Below are 25,167 nucleotides of genomic sequence, written 5' to 3' on the forward strand. Positions count from 1 at the left end.
ACACACACACGTGTCCTCAGTGCTGTCCTGACCAGGGTAGATTTAACAGTAGAACCAGCTGTAATCTGAAAATCCATTCAGAGAGAGATTACCCTTTAATCTGATGATATGACTACCTGCCATCTCTCTCTTTCTCTCCCCGAAATGCTCTCTCTTTTTTTGACTGTATCAGTCCTGTTACTACAGGACCTGCCGGTCTGTTCAGTAATGGTTTCTAACCAGAAGGTTGTTAGATGAGATCCCAGAGCTGACAAGTTTGTGTCCCTCAGCTAGACAGTTAACCCCAATGGCTCTCAGATCGTTGCTGTAAATGTGTTCTCAGATAACTAGAAAGAAAGTGAATGAAAGCAATGCTTGATACACACTGATACTTCCCTTCTAGGACAACACACTGATACTTCCCTTCTAGGACAACACACTGATACTTCCCTTCTAGGACAACACACTGATACTTCCCTTCTAGGACAACACACTGATACTTCCCTTCTAGGACAACACACTGATACTTCCCTTCTAGGACAACACACTGATACTTCCCTTCTAGGACAACACACTGATACTTCCCTTCTAGGACAACACACTGATACTTCCCTTCTAGGACAACACACTGATACTTCCCTTCTAGGACAACACACTGATACTTCATTTCATTAAGTTCTCTTGGCTTTCTTTCTTTTCTTCATCCCCTGTTTTTTGCATTCTTCCTCCCTTGTCTCCCTCTTTCTCTCCCTCCATCATCCTGCATTTTATTTGCCTGATATTTAATCCAGTACACTGATTTGATTCTGAAGAGTTTCATTGTATAATCTCCAGAGGGACTCCTTGCTGCCACAGCTATACACTCTCTTACACACACACACACACACACACACACACACAGACACACACACTCTCAGGGATACACATGTTCACATTCACAAAAGGTACCAGCCTCTCCAGAGCTGATTGTTTAAATTAGAGAGGATGTGTGCATTCTTGTACGTAAGGGAGTGCAGGTGTACAGTGGGTGTGTGTGTGTGTGCGTTTTGTTTGTGTCTCTGTGTCTCTGTGTGATTGTCTCTGTGCATGTGTGTGTGTGTGTGTGTGTGTGTGTGTGTGTTTGTGCATATGTGCCTCTGTGGGTGTGGATGTGTCTGTGTGGGCCTCTGGGTGTGTGTGTGTGTGTGTGTGTGTGTGTGTGTGTGTGTGTGTGTGTGTGTGTGTGTGTGCTAACACTACACACTAGCAGGTGCAGGCACATGGGGGCAATCCCTGGAGAGAGAGAGAAAGAAAATAGTGGGATGAATGACAGAAGAGAGGGAGGGAAAGAGAATAAGGAAGGAAAGAAAGAGAATGAGAGAGGGAAGGAAGGAAAGGAAAGAGAGATGATAACAGCCATATGGTGGTCCTCTTCTCCCTTGATGGAAGCATACAGAGAAAACATCTGGACAGAGACAAGACATTATTCATTCTCATTCTAATTCAAAATGGCTTTATTGGCTTGGAAAACATTTGTCTCCACAGCCAAAGCAAGCAGAAGAGAAGGGAAAAAAAGTGAAACAAAGTTGAACAATCAGGAATTAGCATGTCGCCTAACACGTGTAGGGTCCTTCAATCACAGGCCACCCAATGGGGCTCTCCGTGGCATCGAGCTGACCCAAGGGACTCTGCCGTGCACAACGGCCGTCAAAAGCCAGGCGGAATATGCAGGCTATCATGCACCCCCTCTGGGAGTCTTTGGGTCCTTTGGTCAGTTCCAGTAACTGCACCACGGACCTCACGAGCATTAAAGACAACAGCTTCTATGGCTTACAGTTAAGCCAGAACCGTATTGTCGGGTTCGGTTGTTATTGTTGTCATAGAAGGCCTTGTTTGTCTTGTCACTCAGGTTGTTCATGGGCTTTTGGTGTTGATGTTCTGGCCCAGGTCCATTCTTTCTTCAGGGCAGCAGTGTCTAGGTAGAATTCATGTTCATGGTCCTGGCTTTTGGACCTTTGTTGAAAGATCATTCTTTTTTATCTGTCAGGGCCCAGGTCTGACGGAATTTGTGCGGAAGATTTGGGTGCTGTTGGCTCTTATCTGCAAAAGGTAAAAGTTTCTGTGGTCCTGGCTGTAGCTGAGTGAAAGTTGCTGTGGTCCTGGCTGTAGCTGAGTTAAAGTTATTCTGGTCTTGCCTGTAGCTGAGTTAAAGTTACTCTGGTCTTGGCTGTAGCTGAGTTAAAGTTATTCTGGTCTTGCCTGTAGCTGAGTTAAAGTTACTCTGGCCTTGGCTGTAGCTGAGTTAAAGTTACTCTGGTCTTGGCTGTAGCTGAGTTAAAGTTACTCTGGTCTTGGCTGTAGCTGAGTTAAAGTTACTCTGGTCTTGGCTGTAGCTGAGTTAAAGTTACTCTGGTCTTGCCTGTAGCTGAGTTAAAGTTACTCTGGTCTTGGCTGTAGCTGAGTTAAAGTTACTCTGGTCTTGGCTGTAGCTGAGTTAAAGTTATTCTGGTCTTGCCTGTAGCTGAGTTAAAGTTACTCTGGTCTTGGCTGTAGCTGAGTTAAAGTTACTCTGGTCTTGGCTGTAGCTGAGGGTGCTTGAATCTTTAAGATATTCCCCATCTGTACCATGTTACACAGACAGGTTCCTCTCCAGACAATAAAGACTGCTGTGTCTACTTGAGCTGTGTTGAGCGCTGTCTACTTGCCATCTTAAAACAAAACAAAACATATTTAGAATATTCTGGGATCCCCCGACAAATCTATTATAAAGTACTTTACACTGTGATTAGTAAAATGATTAGTAAGGTCCATTCCTACCTACTCTGTGATACAGAGATATATGGATCCATAGTAACAGGTTTATTCATCCCCTGATCAGATAAAAGAACAAGAACAACAGTCAGGATTCTATAACCAATTACCACCTGTTCCTCCTCTACCTTCTGTCTCCAAAGAGGATTTCAAAGGTGTTCCTCCACCCATCCCCATCATGACACCACAGCCTCTTCCTTTGTCCTCCGCTTTATCTTCTCATTTTTTCTGAAGATCTGCTCTGCCAATGATATGCTCTGACACACACACTTACCCACACACACATTTACACAAGAGACATACACACAAATACACACGACACACATAAGTGGTCTACGTTGTATATCTGTCCCTTCCTCACACACACTCTCACACACACACACACACACACACATACACTAAGACGTGAGAAGCACAGTTTCAGAAAAATGTAACCTCCCACTCTGTTTTGAAGTCTAGTTGAGATGAAGTGATTCAGCTACGAAGACTAGAGACTAGAGAATTAAACCTCATTCACAGAGTCAGAACAGGACTAACTCATTTAAAACTGTAATGGGATTAACACAACAATGGTAATGCTGTTATAACTGGAATGTGATTAACAGAGCAGAAGGAACATTGTTAAAACTGTATTTAGATTAACAGAACAGGATTGTCCAGATTGTAACTGGAATAAGATTAACATAACTAACCATGTTATAACTGTAATAAGATTAAGAGAACAGGACTAACACTGGTAAAACTGAATAATTATAAAGAACATGATTCAAACTGTTATCACTGGCATATGATTAACAGAACAGTACTGACGCTGTCACAACTGGAAAAAGATGAACGGAACAGCACTGACACTGTCACAACTGAAATAGGATTAACAGACCAGTACTGATGCTGTCATAACTGGAATCGAATTATAAGAACAGGATTTAAAACTGGATTATGATCAACAGAACACAACTACTGAATGAACAGAACAGAAAGAGACAGGGAATGGAGAAGAAGGGAGTAAAGCAAAAAGTTGGAGTTTGTTAGTCAATCTATAGCTGTCTGTGATGCATCGATTACTTCTGCTCCCCTCTCTAACTCAGATATCAATCACACACACACACACACATCCACACGTCTAAGTATTGTTTCCAACAAACTGACCATCCATTCAAGTGTGTGACATGGCCCTCATTTTACCTGTCCATTGATAGACACAATTACTGGAGTTACTGAACACTATGACCCACCTTGTTATATTGAGACAGAATATTTCATCTGGAGTTACTGAACACTATGACCCACCTTGTTATATTGAGACAGAATCTTTCATCTGGAGTTACTGAACACTATGACCCACCTTGTTATATTGAGACAGAATCTTTCATCTGGAGTTACTGAACACTATGACCCACCTTGTTATATTGAGACAGAATATTTCATCTGGAGTTACTGAACACTATGACCCACCTTGTTATATTGAGACAGAATCTTTCATCTGGAGTTACTGAACACTATGACCAACCTTGTTATATTGAGACAGAATCTTTCATCTGGAGTTACTGAACACTATGACCCACCTTGTTATATTGAGACAGAATCTTTCATCTGGAGTTACTGAACACTATGACCCACCTTGTTATATTGAGACAGAATCTTTCATCTGGAGTTACTGAACACTATGACCCACCTTGTTATATTGAGACAGAATCTTTCATCTGGAGTTACTGAACAATATACCTTTATATTGACCACTCTTTCTGTCTCTCTCTGTCTCTTGCTCACACACATACACCCCCTAATGCTCTCTTTTTTTGTTTTTGTCTTTCCTTCCTTTTGTCTCCATCTATTTTTCTCCCTCTCTTCTCTATTTTTCCATCTATTTTTTCAGTAAGAGACAAGGGTTTTCTATCAAATATGATTTTAATTGAAGCTTTCATTTGTTGAACCAGAGACAATAATATTAAAATAATGTGCTTTCAATCTATCTCTTGTTTCCCTGTCTCTCGGTCTCTCCCTCTGTCTTCTCTCTTTGCGTCTGCTCTCTCTCTGTCTCTTTCTTTCTCTGTGTTTTTTCTCTTTTTCTTCTCTGTCTGTCTTCTCTCACTGTCTGTTTTTTCTCTCTGTCTCTTAGATCCAAATGCTCCATTTGATCCATCGGCTCCAGTGATTGTAATTGCCCCGAAGAATACTTCTGTTGTGTCGGGGAGAGAAGCCACACTGGAGTGTATCGCTAATGCCAGGTGCACACACACAAAATACACACACACACACACCAACACACACACACGCCAACACAAACACACACACCAACAAAAACACACACCAACACACACACACCAACATAAACACACACGCCAACACTCACACACACACCAACACAAACACACACACACACCAACACTCACACACACACCAACGCAAACACACACACACACCAACACACACACCAACACAAACACATACACCAACACAAACACATACACCAACACGCACACACACACCAACACACCCACCAACACAAACACACACACCAACATGCACACACACACCAACACACACACACACCAATACACACACACACCAACACATTCACACAAACATACACACACCAACATACGCCAACACTCACATACACACACACATACACACACACACACACAAACATGCACAAACCAACACACGCCAACACACTCACACACACACACCAACACGTACACACAAACATACACACACCAACGCACCCCAACACTCACACACTCACATACACACTCACATACACACATACAAACTTGTCAGTCAGACTTTTTAACCATTGTATTCTAAACAGAGATATTTATAAACACTTTCCTCACCTAATTATGATGCTTTATATCATCTGCTAATTGGTCTTTTCAGCAATCAGATCCACTCTGAAACATATCTGATGAGAAAATATATTTTGTAATTGGCAAGAAGACCAATTAGTGGAAAACAATATCAGAATTGGGCTGACTGTCTACACAGTAAAAAGGTCATATGAGACAGACATAGAAACAGACAGACAGAAATGAACAGAAAAACAGATTCAGATTAGTGATATATTGATTAGTTTGCTTGTTTTCTGTTATCGTGTTTTGTAACTCCATGCCATTATTCAAGCACTGAAATATGTTTGAATATTGATTAATTACCTAATTGGCTGAACAATTCATTAGTTAATTCTTGATTGGTTGTCTCCCACCAGGCCGGTGGAGAGGCTGGTGTTGTCATGGAAACGTAATGGGCGTCGGCTGGCCAGCGGAGTGGGCGTGTTTGGCCGTCGTTTGACACTGTTCAGTCCCTCCCTCTCTGATGGAGGCGTGTACGTCTGTGAGGCGTCACTCATCAACTCCACGACAAGACCTGCTGAGGCCCGGGTACACCTCACTGTACTGGGTAGGAGAAACACACACACACCTCACTGTACTGGGTAGGAGAAACACACACACACACACCTCACTGTACTGGGTAGGAGAAACACACACACACCTCACTGTACTGGGTAGGAGAAACACACACACACCTCACTGTACTGGGTAGGAGAAACACACACACACACACCTCACTGTACTGGGTAGGAGAAACACACACACACCTCACTGTACTGGGTAGGAGAAACACACACACACACACCTCACTGTACTGGGTAGGAGAAACACACACACACCTCACTGTACTGGGTAGGAGAAACACACACACACCTCACTGTACTGGGTAGGAGAAACACACACACACACACCTCACTGTACTGGGTAGGAGAAACACACACACACCTCACTGTACTGGGTAGGAGAAACACACACACACACACACCTCACGGTACTGGGTCGGAGAAACACACACACACCTCACTGTACTGGGTAGGAGAAACACACACACACACACCTCACTGTACTGGGTAGGAGAAACACACACACACACACCTCACTGTACTGGGTAGGAGAAACACACACACACACACACCTCACTGTACTGGGTAGGAGAAACACACACACACACACACCTCACTGTACTGGGTAGGAGAAACACACACACACACACACCTCACTGTACTGGGTAGGAGAAACACACACACACACACCTCACTGTACTGGGTAGGAGAAACACACACACCTCACTGTACTGGGTAGGAGAAACACACACACACACCTCACTGTACTGGGTAGGAGAAACACACACACACACCTCACTGTACTGGACAGGAGAAACACACACACAGCTCACTGTACTGGGTAGGAGAAACACACACACCTCACTGTACTGGGTAGGAAAAACACCCACACACACCTCACTGTACTGGGTAGGAGAAACACCCAAACACACCTCACTGTACTGGACAGGAGAAACACACCTCACTGTACTGGATAGGAGAATCACACACACAGCTCACTGTACTGGGTAGGAGAAATACACACAGCTCACTGGTACCACTCAGCCGTGGGTTTGTTATGGTTTATTGTACATGCAAACATTCTCCCCTCCTGGACAAACGTCTAATTTAGTCTTTGATCTGGTGCGATGCCCAAGTCAAGCTGTGTGTGTGTGTGTGTGTCTGTGTGTGTGTGTAAGAGGTTTTATGGGGGAGAATAACATGATGAATAAATTTTTCTTCTACCGGTTCCTTTTAGATGAATCAGAGCTTCTACACTCAATTATGTGTCAGTGGAAGCTGCTTGTGTGTGTGAGTGTGTGTGTGTGTGTGTGTGCGTGTGTGTTTGTGAGGAGGATTAATGTCTGTGTTTTATCTGTGTCTGGCCGAGTGTCCCTTTCTTGTTGTCGACAAGGTACAGCAGGTTCTACACACAAAGTATGAGGAGTATGTGTGTGTGTTTGTCATCTGCATGCTGTGTGTGTTTAGAGAAAAGTTTTTGCTGAGTAAAGAGTCATAAGTCAGTCCAATCCCTGGCCAGGAATATTAATAATATGAACAACAACAGAACACAAACACACACCTATCAACATACACATATAAACACACATATCAACACACACACAAACACACGTGCAGAAACACACACTCAGAAACACAATGCTCTCAGCTGGTCGACAGGAACAAAGGATGGAGAGATAAAAGAGAGAGAGACAAGTCCTTATATCACTTCATCCACCTGCCTGCTGTGTAGAACATTCTGTCTCTTTACTCCCTATCTTCTCATCTCTCCTGGACTACTTTTAGATTGTTTCTTTCCACTCTTTCTCTAATGCTTTTGGTAAATGGCCATTCAATTATTGAATGACTAAATATTTTGTGTGTGTGTGTGTGTGTGTTCCAGAGGCTCCATACTTTACTGCTGAACCAAAGTGGAAGACTGTGACAGAGGTGGACAAGAACGTTGACATCCACTGTCTCGCCAAGGGTGAGGATCTAGGGTGTGTGTGTGTGTGTGTGTGTGGTCTTCTAACGGTTTAAAGGATGCTATCACAGATGTACATTAGAAGACACACCTTCAGAGTTTTCTTCTGCCTTAGTAATCTAGCTGATCAATTCTAAAGCCTCTGAATCGATGTTAAACTTGGAGGAGGGATGACATAGGTTATATTAACATCTCTTAATACAGAAAACCTCATAAGGCTGAATAGGTTCTATAACACATTATAAGGCAGAGTGGGGCTTTATGAACAGTAGAACACATTATAAGGCTGGATGGGGCTCTGTGAACAGTAGAACTCATTATAAGGCTGAATGGGGCTCTATGAACAGTAGAACACATTATAAGGCTGAATGGGGCTCTATGAACAGTAGAACACATTATAAGGCAGAGTGGGGCTTTATGAACAGTAGAACACATTATAAGGCTGGATGGGGCTCTGTGAACAGTAGAACTCATTATAAGGCTGAATTTGGCTCTATGAACAGTAGAACACATTATATGGCTGAATGGGGCTCTATATACAGTAGAACACATTATAAGGCTGAATGGGGCTCTATGAACAGTAGAACACATTATAAGGCTGAATGGGGCTCTATGAACAGTAGAACTCATTATAAGGCTGAATGGGGCTCTATGAACAGTAGAACACATTATAAGGCTGAATGGGGCTCTGTGAACAGTAGAACACATTATAAGGCTGAATGGGGCTCTGTGAACAGTAGAACACATTATAAGGCTGAATGGGGCTCTATGAACAGTATAACTCATTATAAGGCTGAATGGGGCTCTATGAACAGTAGAACACATTATAAGGCTGAATGGGGCTCTATGAACAGTAGAACTCATTATAAGGCTGAATGGGGCTCTATGAACAGTATAACTCATTATAAGGCTGAATGGGGCTCTATGAACAGTAGAACACATTATAAGGCTGAATGGGGCTCTATGAACAGTAGAACACATTATAAGGCTGAATGGGGCTCTATGAACAGTAGAACTCATTATAAGGCTGAATGGGGCTCTATGAACAGTAGAACTCATTATAAGGCTGAATGGGGCTCTATGAACAGTAGAACACATTATAAGGCTGAATGGGGCTCTGTGAACAGTAGAACTCATTATAAGGCTGAATGGGGCTCTATGAACAGTAGAACTCATTATAACTCTCTATGTAAAAAGCACACACACAGGGCACTGTCAACTCCCCTTAGCTGGAGACAGCAGAGGGAGTCGACTGTAAGTTGTTCTAAGTAGCTGTGGAATACTGTCAGTCTATCTGTCTTTCATTCTCTCCTTCTCTCTCTTCTCGTTCTCTCCTCTCTCGAACTGTCAATCATTGAGGTGAAGGGTCAGTGAAGAAAGCCTTTCTTTTTTCAGCTGGATAATTAATTGGTTGTGTTTGGCCTCTCTGGTCACCTTAGCCTTCTGTGGCTCTGCTCGCTGTACAATCCATATATTATTAACACCCTATTAGAACTCTGTCATACATATTTATACACACTGTGTGTGTGTGTGTGTGTGTGTGTGTGTTTAGGCGTCCCATCAGCTCGTATAGAGTGGTTCAAGGATGCAGTGCCTCTGTCCAAGCTGGCCAACCCCCGTTACAAGGTTACCGCAGCAACCGGTCTGACCATCAGGAGAGTGCAGCCAGCGGACGCCGGAATGTTCCAGTGCTTTGCTCAGAATGCCGCCGGAGAAGCTCAGACATACACTCAGCTGGTGGTTACTAGTGAGTTACACAGACACAAACATACACTCAGCTGGTGGTTACTAGTGAGATACACAGACACAAACAAACACACAGCTGGTGTTACTAGTGAGTTACACAGATACTACCCTCTTAAACCAGGCCTAAATTGTTGCTAGGCCTGGGGAATACCCAGGCCTAGCAACAATAACGCCTCAAAACACGTTAACCCAGTCAAATTAATTGCTTGGGAGGAGCTTATAAAGGTACTCATGAGAGTAATGCCTTCAGTGCAACAGTAGCTAATTAAGTGAAAATGGCAGCAAAATCACCAAATAAAACCCTGTTTGTGGTGAACCATATCAGTCTTTGAGAAACCAACATAACCCTTTCATAGTTTAATTGTCGTTACAGCGACTGGACTACACACTCACATTAGATGTAACGCTGAATGATCTGTTTTCTAAAGAGGTATGTGGCTCCTGTCGCAATCTTCTGGTAAAATATTAGTGTGGATGAGGTAGAAAGAAAGAACACTTTTGTGAGGGACAAAGGCTAATTCGAAACTGAATGAAAAGAGGTGGCGCAGCAGTCTCAACTCGTAGATGTACCAAAAGATTTTCATCCTAACGAATTTCCTCGTCCTCCGTCTTGTGTTGACCTTCGTATGCTGCTGCTCTTTCCTTTTGGGTTCAGAGCACCAACCAGATCCTCGATTATTGAGATCAGAGGAAAAAGCACTAGTATCATTGACTTGTCCATTTTCCGTTTCAGTTCTCTGAGTTACACAGACACAAACATACACTCAGCTGGTGGTTACTAGTGAGTTACACAGACTCAGACTTTGCCTGGAGCTGTGTGGAGGTCCTCCTGGTGTATGGAGGACATATTGACTGGTTCGCTAAATTATATCCTGATTTTAGTTATTTTAACTTCTAATTTATTCTTCTGCTACCCTGGAAATTGGGTCTGTGTGTCCATAGCTTGTAAGAGATTGACTACAAGTAGATCAGGACGGGTTTCTCCGTGTTGTCAAACAGGCCCAAAGAGCCTCCAGGTTCTCCTGTGTAGATCTCCGGTTCCACGTGAAATTGTTCTTTATGTAGACCACAGTTACGGCAGTTAAAGCTGCTGTTTCACACCGTTTATCTTCCTGCCAACACTTCGCTGGAAGCTTTTTTAAGAGTTCTAGCACTCAGAACTGAAGTGGCCACTGACAGACGTGTTGCGTATGTTTAACAGGCTTCTCTTCAGTCAATCCATTTGGGAATTGGAGAGCTTATGATAATATTTGGAATCATTAATTGCCTCTTGACTGTTGAGAGGCCTAGTAAATGGCCTGGATGGTGTGTAGACACTTAAAGTGTATATTATTGTTATTTGCTAGTCTACCAGACTTTAATGCAATAACCCTTATTAACAGTGAATGTACTGAGGTCCTTTATAGCATGTTGTGTGCTGTGTATTTCCCTGGTGTCTAATGCCAAACTGGGAAAGGATACTTTCATCTCAAGTCAATCACCTCACATACAAATGGAACACACACACACACACATGTATAGTCGATTACAAGGAAATATACATGATCTGTGTTTTTAGATTAAAGTCTTTCTTTTTCTCTCTCTTCCTCTCTTCTGGCTCTCTTTGTCTTCTATTTCTGTTCTTGTCCTTATCTGTCCTCTTCTTTCTCCCCCTCTCTTTCTCTCCTCTCTCTGTCTGCGTTGATGATAATGTTTTAATAACTTTCAACCCCATGTCCTCTCCTGTCTTCCCCTCTCTTTCTCTCCTCTCTCTGTCTGCCTTGATGATAATGTTTTAAAAAGACTTTCAACCCCATGTCCTCTCCTGTCTTCCCCTCTCTTTCTCTCCTCTCTCTGACTGTGTTGATGATAATGTTTTAAAAAGACCTTTAACCCCATGTGCTCTCCTGTCTTCCCCTCTCTTTCTCTCCTCTCTCTCTGACTGTGTTGATGATAATGTTTTAAAAAGACCTTTAACCCCATGTCCTCTCCTGTCTTCCCCTCTCTTTCTCTCCTCTCTCTATGTGCTCGCTAGGTGTCTCCCCCTCCTTTGCCCTCCGGCCCTCTGACCTCACCGTAACCGACGGCAACTCAGCGATCTTCACCTGTGAGACATCAGGTGCCCCAAAACCGGCTGTTAGCTGGTGGAAAGGTACACACACACACACACACACACACACAGACAGACATACACAATGCATAACACACACACACATACACACAATGCATAACACACACACAATGCATAACAGACACACATACACACACAATGCATAACACACGCACAATGCATAACAGACACACATACACACACACAATGCATAACACACCCACATACACACAATGCATAACACACACACGTACACACACAATGCATAACACACACACACAATGCATAACACACCCACATACACACAATGCATAACACACACACGTACACACACAATGCATAACACACACACACAATGCATAACACACCCACATACACACACAATGCATAACACACACACACAATGCATAACACACACACATTCACACACGTGAGCACACAGACAACTACTTGAAGAAACAGGAGGAGTGATTTGCCCTACAGCTGCTGCTAACTAGATGAAAACAAAAACACAGGATAACGCCGGCTGGAATTGCTGCGGTTTGTGTTTCTTTCCTCTGATGGAAAAATATAAAAAATAATTAGAACAATTCCAACTTTTTTTGGAGCTAGTTTAAAACATTGTGATCCATCTGGGCACGTTCCTCTTCCATGCCACCTCCCCAGGTCATTGGTGTACCAGAGAAAGAACTTCACTAGGTTCTCTCAGGACACATGGTAAAATATACAGTGAATATAAAAAGTCTACACACCCCTGTTAAAATGCCAGGTTCTTGTGATGTAAAAGAATGAGACCAAGATAAATCATGTCAGAACTTTTTCCATCTTTAATGTGACCTATAACGTGAACAATTCAATTGAAAAACAACCTGAAATCTTTGAGGGGGAAAAATAAAAAACAATAACTTGGTTGCATAATTTCATAAAAATGAAATAGGATTTTATGAGTCTATGTCAATGAGTGAGTTAAATCTAAAGAAGAAAACCGAAGGGAGAAAATGTTTTTATGTGTGATTTCCCTTTTAAAGCTCATGTGGTCCTTTAACAGGATATCTAGCCAGAAAGGAATATGTTTGTTGTTTCTCATTCCATGGCAATATTAACAGATATTAGATTAAAATGTAGTCATGATATTCAGTACATCTGCCAGGTAAGCAGACATTGCTGTGTTGAGACAGTTTTGTGGTAAGTTTTGTCTGTTGATGTGAGTCAGTTATTACTAACTGACCACCCACAGTCCTGGACTAACTGACCACTCACAGTCTTGGACTAACTGACCACCCACAGTCCTGGATTAGCTCACCACACACTCCTGGACTAACTCACTATACACAGTCCTGGACTAACTCACCACCCACAGTCCTGGATTAACTCACCACACACTCCTGGACTAACTCACCACACACTCCTGGACTAACTCACAACTTACAGTCCTGGACAAACTCACCACACACAGTCCTGGACAAACTCAACACCCGCAGTCCTGGACTAACTCACCACACACTCCTGGACTAACTCACCACACAGTCCTGGACTAACTCACCACCCACACTCCTGGACTAACTCACCACACACAGTCCTGGACTATACCACACACAGGACAGCATGATGGAGGATCACCTGGTATTGGCCCCTAGCTACATCCTTTATCAGAAGGCCCCAAACGACATCCTTTATCATGTGGCCCCGAGCTATGTCCATTATCAAATGGCCCCAATCTAAATTATTTGTGAAGTGGCCCCTAACTACATCCTTTATCAAATGGCCCCTAGTCAACCTCTTTATCAAGTGTTTTAAAATTCAAATCCATTCAGAAACCTTTACTTTGCTGGTTGCGTTCACAGCAAAATATGTTTGACAAAAACATTTTGTGAGCTTTCTCCCACGATCTGACTTGTAGCATTCATGACTCCTTATGAAACACAAACAAAATACCTACTCTGATCGAAAGGGAGAGAGTTTCAAAAGCAAGAATATATTGGTTGCCAGTGATTTCATCAGCTGTAGTGGGTTGTTGTATCCTGCCACCTACTAGCTAGCTTCATTAACTAACACATATAGAGATGCTGGGCAGCACACTCCTAAACTGTGTGTAGCTTGTCATTTATTTACAGTTTGACACCCTGCTGATGAAGCTCCTGTTCCCAACAGTGAGTCTATAATGTTTTCAAGGCATTAATTGCTATTAATGTTGTGTAGGCACACATCAGCTGACTCAACACTGCAGTGACTCAATACAACAGCTGACTCAACACTGCAGTGACTCAATACAACAGCTGACTCAACACTGCAGTGATTCAATACAACAGCTGACTCAACAATGCAGTGACTCAATACAACTGCTGACTCAACACTGCACTGACTCAATACAACAGCTGACTCAACACTGCACTGACTCAATACAGCAGCTGACTCAACACTGCGATGACTCAGGGGCAAACAGGCAGTTTCAATAAAACATAAGCATTGTGTTAAAATAATTCTAGCTAGATATCTAGCCAGGTAGCTTTTGGAAGGCTTGTCTTTGGTTTCATATGAAGTGCTAGACAGTTAATGGACTAGTTTTCATATAGATGATCAGAAATACCACTCCTTCAGCCACTAAACATCTTTGCTAGAGGTTGACATTTACAACGAAGACCTCAGTTGTTGCCTGGTAACTAATTAGGTGTATGAAGTTTCTGCCATGGTCATGATAAAGAGGCCTCCAAAGGTCATTTCCAGATGACTATATTGACTCAGCTCCTCTCGCCCTCTCTCGTGTGTGTGTGTGTGTGTGTGTGTGTGTGTGTGCAGGCTCTCAGCTCATGGCCAGCGGGACGGTCCAGACACCCAGGTTCACACTGCTGGAGTCGGGTGGTCTTCTGATTCAACCAGTCAGGATGCAGGATTCCGGAGACCACACCTGTGCCGCAGTCAGCAAAGATAGTTCCATCAACGCCACTGCTACACTCACCGTCTGGAGTGAGTGACTCACATGAAGACATACACACAGAGAATGACACGCACACAAACACAGAGAAAAAGACATACACACAGAAAATGACACACACAAACACAGAGAAAAAGACATATACACAGAAAATGACACGCACACAAACGCAGAGAAAAAGACATACACGCATAAAATTACACATATACAAACACAGAAAAAAAGACATACACACAGAAAATGACACGCACACAAACACAGAGAAAAAGACATACACACAGAAATGACACGCACACAAACACAGAGAAAAAGACATACACAGAGAAAATGACACGCACACAAACACAGAGAAAAAGACATACACACAGAAAATGACACACACACAAACACAGAGAAAAAGAGATACACACAGATAAAGACACACGCACACAAACACAGAGAAAGGCACACAAACACAGAGAAAGACATACACACAGATAAAGACGCACACAAACACAGAGAAAAAGACATACACACAGAAAAAAAGTACTATCTACCCCTCTGGGGAACTGAATCAGTATAATCTACCCCTCTGGAGAACCGAATCAGTACTATCTACCCCTCTGGGGAACTGAGTCAATACTATCTACCCCTCTGGGGAACTGAGTCAGTACTATCTACCCCTCTGGAGAACTGAATCTGTACTATCTACCCCTCTGGAGAACTGAATCTGTACTATCTACCCCTATGGAGAACTGAGTCAGTACTATCTACCCCTCTGGGGAACTGAATCAGTATCTGCTAAAATGTGTATGTTCACTAAAAAATGAACAAAAACTTTTAATGTCCTCCTAATGAGGACTGTTCAGGCTTACAGAGTTCGACATAATGAAGACGCGCCCACACACACACACACACACAGTCACTCTAAATAATGCCGTTTGTTAGCGGGCCAGCGTAGAATAGAACACAGAACATTCCCGTCTACACTCCTCTCCTGTAATCTGGAGATGGAATCACACATTCTCTTTCTTCATTGCCAGTTCAGTTCTACCCAGGCTTCCACTTAATCATTTCATTTGAATTAATTACCAGAAGCGTGAAAAGTCACCTGGGGCTGATGGAATCAGGATATGGTGTAGTGTACACTACTGTTCAAAAGTTTGGGGTCACTTAGAAATGTCCTTGTTTTCCATGAAAACAAAGAGTTTGAACAGGAAATGTAGCAAAATGAATAGGATAGAAATAATGATTTTTCATTGAATTAATAATTGTGTCCTTCAAACTTTGCTTTAGTCAAAGAATCTGCCATTTGCAGCAATTAAATCCTTGCAGACCTTTGGCATTTTAGTTGTCAATTTATGGAGGTAATCTGAAAATATTTCACTCCCTGCTTCCTGAAGCACCTCCCACAAATTGGTTTGTCTTGATGGGCACTTCTTATGTACCATTCGGTCAAGCTGCTCCCACCACAGCTCAGTAGGGTTGAGATCCGATGACTGTGCTGGCCACTCCATTATAGACAGAATACCAGCTGACTGCTTCTTCCATAAATAGTTCTTACATCGTTTGGAGCTGTGCTTTGGGTCATTGTCCAGTTGTAGGAGGCTTAGCGTTGGGTGATAGCCTTCCTTCTTCAAGATCCCTTTTAGCCTGTATAAATCTCCCACTTTACCACCATCAAAGCACCCCCTGACCATTACATTGCCTCCACCATGCTTGACAAATGGTGTCAAGCACTCCTCCTGCATCTTTTCATTTGGTCTGACAAATGTTCTTCTTTGTGATCCAAACACCTCAAACTTACATTTGTCTGTCCATAACAATGTTTATCCAATCGTCCTCTGTCCAGTGCATGTGTTCTTTTTCCCATCTTCATCTTTTATTTTAATTGGCCAGTCTGATGTACAGTGGGGAGAACAAGTATTTGATACACTGCCAATTTAGCAGGTTTTCCTAATTACAAAGCATGTAGAGGTCTGTAATTTTTTTATCATAGGTTCACTTCAACTGTAAGAGACGGAATCTAAAACCAAAATCCAGAAAATCACATTGTATGATTTTTTTATAATTAATTTGCATTGTATTGGATGACATAAGTATTTGACCACCTACCAACCAGTAAGAATTTCGTCTCTCACAGACCTGTTCGTTTTTCTTTAAGTAGCCCTCCTGTTCTCCATTCATTACCTGTATTAACTGCACCTGTTTGAACTCATTACCTGTATAAAAGACACCTGTCCACACACTCAATCAAACAGACTCCAACCTCTCCACAATGGCCAAGACCAGAGACCTGTGTAAGGACATCAGGGATACAATTGTAGACCTGCACAAGGCTGTGATGGGCTACAGGACAATAGGCAAGCAGCTTGGTGAGAAGGCAACAATTGTTGGCACAATTATTAGAAAATGGAAGAAGTTCAAGATGACGGTTAGTCTCCCTCGGTCTGGGGCTCCATGCAAGATCTCACCTCGTGGGGCATCAATGATCATGAGGAAGGTTCAGCCCAGAACTACACGGCAGGACCTGGTCAATGACCTGAAGAGAGCTGGGACCACAGTCTCAAAGAAAACCATTTGTCATGTTTGGAAGAAGAGGAAGAATGAGTACAACCCCAAGAACACCATCCCAACTGTGAAGCATTGAGGTGGAAACATCATTCTTTGGGGATGCTTTTCTGCAAAGGGGACAGGACGACTGCACTGTATTGAGGGGAGGATGGATGGGGCCATGTATCGCAAGATCTTGGCCAACAACCTCCTTTCCTCAGTAAGAGCATTGAAGATTGGTCGTGGCTGGGTCTTCCAGCATGACAACAACCCGAAACACACAGCCAGGGCAACTAAAGAGTGGCTCTGTAAGAAGCATCTCAAGGTCCTGAAGTGGCCTAGCCAGTCTCTAGACCTGAACCCAATAGAAAATCTTTGGAGGGAGGTGAAAGTCAGTATTGCCCATCGACAGCCCGAAACCTGAAGGATCTGGAGTAGGTCTGTATGGAGGAGTGGGCCAAAATCCCTGCTGCAGTGTGTGCAAACCTGGTCAAGAACTACAGGAAACATTTGATCTCTGTAATTGCAAACAAAGGTTTCTATACCAAATATTAAGTTCTACTTTTCTGATGTATCAAATACTTATGTCAGGCAATAAAATGCAAATTAATTACTTAAAGATCATGCTGAAGATACTCAACTAGTCTAAAGAAGGCCAGTTTTATTGCTTCTTTAATCAACACAACAGTTTTCAGCTGTGCTAAGATAATTGCAGCCGGGTTTTCTATTAGCCTTTTAAAATTATAAAGTTGGATTAGCCAACACAACGTGCCATTAGAACACAGGACTGATGGTTGCTGATAATTGGCCTCTGTATGCCTATGAAGATATTCCATTAAAATCTGCTGTTTCCAGGTACAATATTCATTTACAACATTACCAGTGTCTACACTGTATTTCTGACCAATTTGATGCTATTTTGGTGGACAAAAAAACAAAACAAAAAAAGGGTATTTCTAAGTGACCTCAAGCTTTCGAACGGCAGTGTATATACATGGACTTAAGTGTACTTTGGTGTATTTACATGTGTTTAGTTGCATATAAATCTATGTAAATGATGAGAGGCAATTTATTCGGTCCAAATGGTCAAATTATTTGTGTGGTACAATATTTTCTACCATTAATTATGCCAGAAATGGTTGCAGGTTGCAGAACATTTATATGCAAATGTTGATAAAATATCCTTCATAGGAAAGTCTCCTGTTGTTTAGGACTCCTCCTCCACTCTGCTGTTGGTTAGAGATCACTTGTTGGTTAGAGATCACTTGTTGGTTAGAGATCACTTGTTGGTTAGAGATCACTTGTTGGTTAGAGATCACTTGTTGGTTAGAGTTCAGGTGTTGGTTAGGTCACTGGGGTTGGTTAGGTCATTGGGGTTGGTTAGAGTTCAGGTGTTGGTTAGGTCACTGGGGTTGGTTAGGTCACTGGGGTTGGTTAGGTCACTGGGGTTGGTTAGGTCACTGGGGTTGGTTAGGTCACTGGGGTTGGTTAGATCACTGGGGTTGGTTAGGTCACTGGGGTTGGTTAGGTCACTGGGGTTGGTTAGATCATTGGGGTTGGTTAGATCATTGGGGTTGGTTAGGTCACTGGGGTTGGTTAGGTCATTGGGGTTGGTTAGATCATTGGGGTTGGTTAGGTCACTGGGGTTGGTTAGATCACTGGGGTTGGTTAGGTCATTTGGGGTTGGTTAGGTCACTGGGGTTGCAATGGAGATGTACAGTATCAAGCTTTTATTCGGTAAACAAAAAAGTAAGCAAAGAAGTAACTTTTATTTGTCCTGCGTAAAGTAAATGTGAAAGTCAGTTTGTAGAAACACCACACTGCTGGGAATATTACCATATTTTGTTAATGCAGATTTTAGATCAAATGGATGGAAAACAAGTTAATCCCTCTCTCTCTTTCTCAAATATATTTTATATCTCTCTCGATTTTTATTTTTCTATTTCTTTCACATCCCTCAGTCTCACTTTTTCAATTATCCTTTCTTTCTCTTTATCGCATCAGAGTCAGACTGAGAGAGTAGAGAGAATGAGAAGAGGAGGAGGGGAGGGGGGGGCAATATAGAAAAACTGAGAAAGAGGGAGGGTAGGAGGGAGGGAGGGAGGGAGGGTGGGAGGGACAGACAGACGGAGGGACAGACGGACAGAGAGAGGGAGGGTGGGAGGGTCAGAGGGAGAGAGGGAGGGACAGACAGACTGAGGGAGGGACGGACAGACGGAGGGAGGGAGAGACAGACAGATGGAGAGAATAAAAGGGAAATAAATAAAGGGTGGAGAAATTAAGGAGAGAGAGGAAGAATAAGATTTGAAGGAGGGAGATGCAGGCAGAATTTGTTTTAAAGAGGGAGGTAAAAAGTAAGGAGAGAGAGGGATAAAGTGAGGATGAGGAGGTGGAGAGAAGCAGAAAACCGCAGATGAAGAAGGAGGGAGAGAAAACATTTTATATTGGGTTTGACAAATATTATGGTGATGATGAAATCATGGCAGTGATGAAGATGACCTCCTGTGACCTTTCACTCCGCAGGTCGTACATTCATATCGGTTCCTCCACTGGACCAGAGGGTCATCAAGGGAACCACGGCAACGCTGCACTGTAACGCCACACATGACCCTAGGGTCAACATAAGGTCAGAAGGATGTGTGTGTCGGTGGTATCACACAGTGACATTTAACCTGTGTCCTTTCAAAATGAACTAGTCACTTTTAAACTTTTCAAACAGACTTTGTGTGTTTGTGTGGGTAATTTCTTGTTATTAAACACATTCATGAAAAACATACAGCTAGTCGTCTTGTCAGACTCAGTCGCACCTAGTCAACTCAGCTTGTATGAGGACATTTCTTGAGGTGGGGTTCATTTAGTAGAATTTTTTTGAGGTGGTGTTCATGTAGTAGACATTCATTGAGGTGTTCATTTAGTAGAAATATTTTGAGGTGGGGTTCATTTAGTAGACATTTTTTGAGGTGGGGTTCATTTAGTAGACATTCTTTGAGGTGTTCATTTAGTAGAAATATTTTGAGGTGGGGTTTTTTGTCAGTAGTTTTCAGTGGCTGCGAGGTGCAGTTCCCCTCCAGGCCAGTGGGGGCAGAGTGTCTATATCTTCTGGGACTCTGACCATCAGTCAGACCTGGTCAGGTGACATAGGAGACTACACCTGTACTGTGACGTCACAAGCTGGGAATGAGTCACGATCCGCACGCCTCGAAGTCATGTGAGTTACAAACACACACACACAGACAAACACACACACTCTCGCATTCTATCTCTCATAACCATTCACACACGCCAACACTAAACATGATATGATTGTAATGGAATCAGTGGGAGTAGAGACTGTTAATATCAATGTCATATTACACAGTTATAACAACTTGTTTTAATGTATTAACAAAAGTAATTAAGTAATAATACCTGGTGTTATATATTAATACATGGTATTACATATTGATACCAGTTATAGCATATTCATGTACGTTGTTAAATAATAATGCCGGTTATGTTGTGAGATATTAATGTGATAAGAACTTTGACAGAGATTTAAGTGACCCGGGTGCCCATCATTATCAATTATACAGAGAGCCTCACACACACACTCACACACACACACAGACACACTCACACACACACACTCACACAGACACACTCACACACTCACACAGACACACACACTCACACACACTCACACACTCACACAGACACACTCACACACACACTCTCACAGACTCACTCACACACACACACTCACACACTCACACAGACACACTCACACACTCACACAGACACACTCACACACACACACTCACACACTCACACAGACACACACACTCACACACTCACACACACTCACACACATACTCACACTCACACACACACTCACACAGACACACTCACACACACACTCTCACAGACTCACACACTCACACAGACAGACCAGACAGACCATCTAGATTTAGAGTGTCGTTGAGTGTGTGCGCATGTGTGTGTGAGTGTGTGAGTCTGTGTGAGTGGGTGTGAGTGTGTGAGTCTGTGTTGAGCGTGAGTGCGTGTGTGTGTTTGTGTCGGCCGTGTCAGGATAATGGTTGTTCTCTGTGGTAGCTCATGTTTGAATGAATATTAATAATATTAAAATCATCGTCTCAGGGAACACAGAGGAGGGAAGACATGCAGTCCCCTGTTCATCACTCCACCTTCCTCTCTTCCTCTGTTTTTCTTTTCGATCCCTCTTTCTTTCCCTCTTCGTCCCTTTGCTCCACCTCCAATGATTCTTCTGTTCTGTGGGACCCTGTTTTGTTTCCAGAAAAAAAAGACAGCAAAATGATATAATTGTTCTAATGCCAAATACATACCACACACTCACTCACAGATACTCACACAGACACACTCAGAGACACACAGACACACACACACACACACACACACACAGACACAAACAAAGAGACACACACGCACACACACACATACACACACAGACACACACAGACCCACACACACAGACACACACACACATACACAAAGAGACACACAGACACACACACACATACATACACAGACACACGCACAGAGACACACACAGACACACAGACACACACACAGACACACACAGACAGACACACAGACACACGCACAGAGACACACACAGACACACACACAGACACACACACAGACACACACAGACTCACACACAGACACCGCAGTAGGTTGTTGCTAACTATATATCTTTTTCTCTACATCCTTCCCTCTCTCTCTCCCTCCATCCTTCTGTCCATCCTTCTCTCACTTCTCGCCGTTCTCCTCTCTTTAGCCTTCTCTTTAATCTCTCATCCCTCAAATGTTTTATGATAATAATTCTGGGATGATTTTCTCCCCTCCCCAGAGAGTTGCCCCACTCTCCCAGGTCTCTGTCTGTCTCTCTGAATGATTCCGACAGCCGCTCCGTCCTCCTGTCCTGGGTCCGGCCCTTCGATGGGAACTCTCCTCTGCTGCGATACATACTGGAGCTGTCTGAGAACAGTATGTATCTCTGTCCACTAGAGAGAGATGTGTGTATATGGGTGTGTGTGTCTGACAGAGTGAGAGTAGGTGTGTGTGTATTTTTCTATATGTTTCAGCTGGTGACCGAGGTCTGTGCTTGTACTTTGCTGTCTTGCACACAAATCTCCCTTGTTTTCCAATGTACAAATTAAAACTAACAAAATAAATACCTGAACGTTTTAACCTTTTTCGTCAAATCCGAGCTAGAGTTTCACTGGTTTATATTGGTGCCTGGTCATGTGATCACCCCATTGCTATTCCCCAAACCCTCTAAGAAGGTGACCTCACCTTGTCCAAAGGTGACCTCAACCTGTCTCAGATGAATCGTCATCACAGTTCCAATCCCTGGTATTCTGGAGGGATATAAGCTGCTCTGTCTGTTTCGATTGGATAAAATCAGTTTTCATCACTCTTATTTTTATTCTAAACCAATAGAAGATTGGGTTTGCAAGGTTGGACATTCTCTCTGGAAGGTGATTTCAGATGGACAACCATGTGACTTAAATAGCAGTTTAAGTAGTTTCAGTCATCCACCACTTAAACTCCACACTGTAATGTTACCATTGGATCACACTCCAACTTAATTGGCCTCCATCTGTGTTGAATGGAAGTATTTTACATGAATTCAGGATCAATTCAACAGTTAATTGGCCTCCATCTGTGTTGAATGGAAGTATTTTACATGAATTCAGGATAAATTCAACAGTTAATTGGCCTCCATCTGTGTTGAATGGAAGTATTTTACATGAATTCAGGATAAATTCAACAGTTAATTGGCCTCCATCTGTGTTGAATGGAAGTATTTTACATGAATTCAGGATAAATTCAACAGTTAATTGGCCTCCATCTGTGTTGAATGGAAGTATTTTAAATGAATTCAGGATAAATGCAACAGTTAATTGGCCTCCATCTGTGTTGAATGGAAGTATTTTAAATGAATTCAGGATCAATTCAACAGTTAATTGGCCTCCATCTGTGTTGAATGGAAGTATTTTAAATGAATTCAGGATCATTTCAACAGTTAATTGGCCTCCATCTGTGTTGATTGGAAGTATTTTAAATGAATTCAGGATAAATTCAACAGTTAATTGGCTTCCATCTGTGTTGAATGGAAGTATTTTACATGAATTCAGGATCAATTCAACAGTTAATTGGCCTCCATCTGTGTTGAATGGAAGTATTTTAAATGGATTCAGGATAAATTCAACAGTTTCTGTCGGTTTCCTCCATTGAGTGGTGAACTGCAAGTCAAACGCTGAACCATTCTTACCAAGGAGCTTTCAAAAGACCGTAGGGGCAAATTGGTGTAGGGAGAGATACTTTAGAAGGATGGATACATAAAGATTTGAAAGGCCTTGAATGTCCCTTGAGTATTGTCTGGGTGATTATGAAGAATTAGACATGGCACCACAAAGACCCTGCCCAGATCAGGTCGTTCCTCAAAACTGGATTAACAAGAAAGTATAGCACTGAACAGAGTGACTGACAAGAGGTCACTTTGAGTGGCAAGAAGGAAGCCTTTCTTCGAGAAAGCCCACCTTTAGTCCTGTTTGACCTCTGCCAGAAAAACACTCAGGAGATTCTGCATTCATCTGGCAAACATTTATATTTTGTTGCCGGAAGACTTCAACGCTGTCTGACAAAATCTAACTGTTTTGCCTGAGTGCTTCACATGTCACATCACACAAAGAAAACCATCTCTTCTATGAAGAATGGCGGAAGGCAGCATCAAGTAATGGGGATGTTTCTCATCATTGCAGGCTGGAGCACTTGTCTGGATATAAGGAAAAATAAATACAGCAGGGTATCAGGAGGGAGACAGAAATGAGTTGTGTAGAGGACAACAGAGACAGAAATGAGTTGTGTAGAGTACAACAGAGACGGAAATGAGTTGTGTAGAGGACAACAGAGAAGGGGGTTTGAGTTGTGTAGAGGACAACAGAGAAGGGGGTTTGAGTTGTATAGAGGACAAAAGAGACGGAGGTTTGAGTTCTGTAAAGGACAACAGAGAGTGAGGTATGAGTTGTGTAGAGGACAACAGAGAAGGGGGTTTGAGTTGTGTAGAGGACAACAGAGAAGGGGGTTTGAGTTGTGTAGAGGACAACAGAGAAGGGGGTTTGAGTTGTGTAGAGGACAACAGAGAAGGGGGTTTGTGAGGGGAATATGTTTTACTCTTCGTGCTCCACTGACTTCTTCGAAGAAATAGATTACAGCATCAGATGTGCTTCAGACGACACGTGCAGTATCTCCCAGAAGTGAGTACACGCCTCACATTTCTGTAAATATTTTATTATATCTTCTCATGTGACAACACTGAAGAAATGACCCTTTGCTACAATGTAAAGTAGTGAGTGTGCAGCTTGTATAACAGTGTACATTTTCTGTCCCCTCAAAATAACTCAACACACAGCCATTAATGTCAAAACCGCTGGCAACAAAAGTGAGTACATCCCTAAGTAAAAATGTCCAAACTGGGCCCAATTAGCCATTTTCCCTCCCCGGTGTCATGAGACTCGTTAGTGTTACAAGGTCTCAGGTGTGAATGCAGGTGTGTTAAATTTGGTGTTATCGCTCTCACACTCCCTCATACTGGTCACTGGAAGTTCAGCATGGCACCTCATGGCAAAGAACTCTCTGAGGATGTGAAAAAAACAATTGTTGCTCTACATAAATATGGCCTAGGCTATAAGAAGATTGCCAAGACACTGAAA

At 42.7% G+C, this 25,167-nt stretch overlaps 1 protein-coding gene across 1 annotated transcript in view; it reads left to right on the top strand.

Moving 5' to 3' along the window:
- The window catches only part of sdk1b (sidekick cell adhesion molecule 1b), a 283,277-nt gene that overhangs the window by 189,565 nt on the left and 68,545 nt on the right, over positions 1-25,167 (top strand). The window contains 9 exon segments of the mRNA XM_034294030.1: positions 4,889-4,997; positions 5,981-6,171; positions 8,049-8,132; positions 9,682-9,876; positions 11,890-12,006; positions 14,761-14,928; positions 19,952-20,054; positions 20,466-20,636; positions 22,299-22,435. Of these exon segments, the coding sequence (XP_034149921.1) occupies positions 4,889-4,997; positions 5,981-6,171; positions 8,049-8,132; positions 9,682-9,876; positions 11,890-12,006; positions 14,761-14,928; positions 19,952-20,054; positions 20,466-20,636; positions 22,299-22,435 (1,275 nt within the window).

The sequence above is a fragment of the Esox lucius genome, chromosome 9, assembly GCF_011004845.1.
Source record: "Esox lucius isolate fEsoLuc1 chromosome 9, fEsoLuc1.pri, whole genome shotgun sequence".
Taxonomy (NCBI): Eukaryota; Metazoa; Chordata; class Actinopteri; order Esociformes; family Esocidae; genus Esox; species Esox lucius.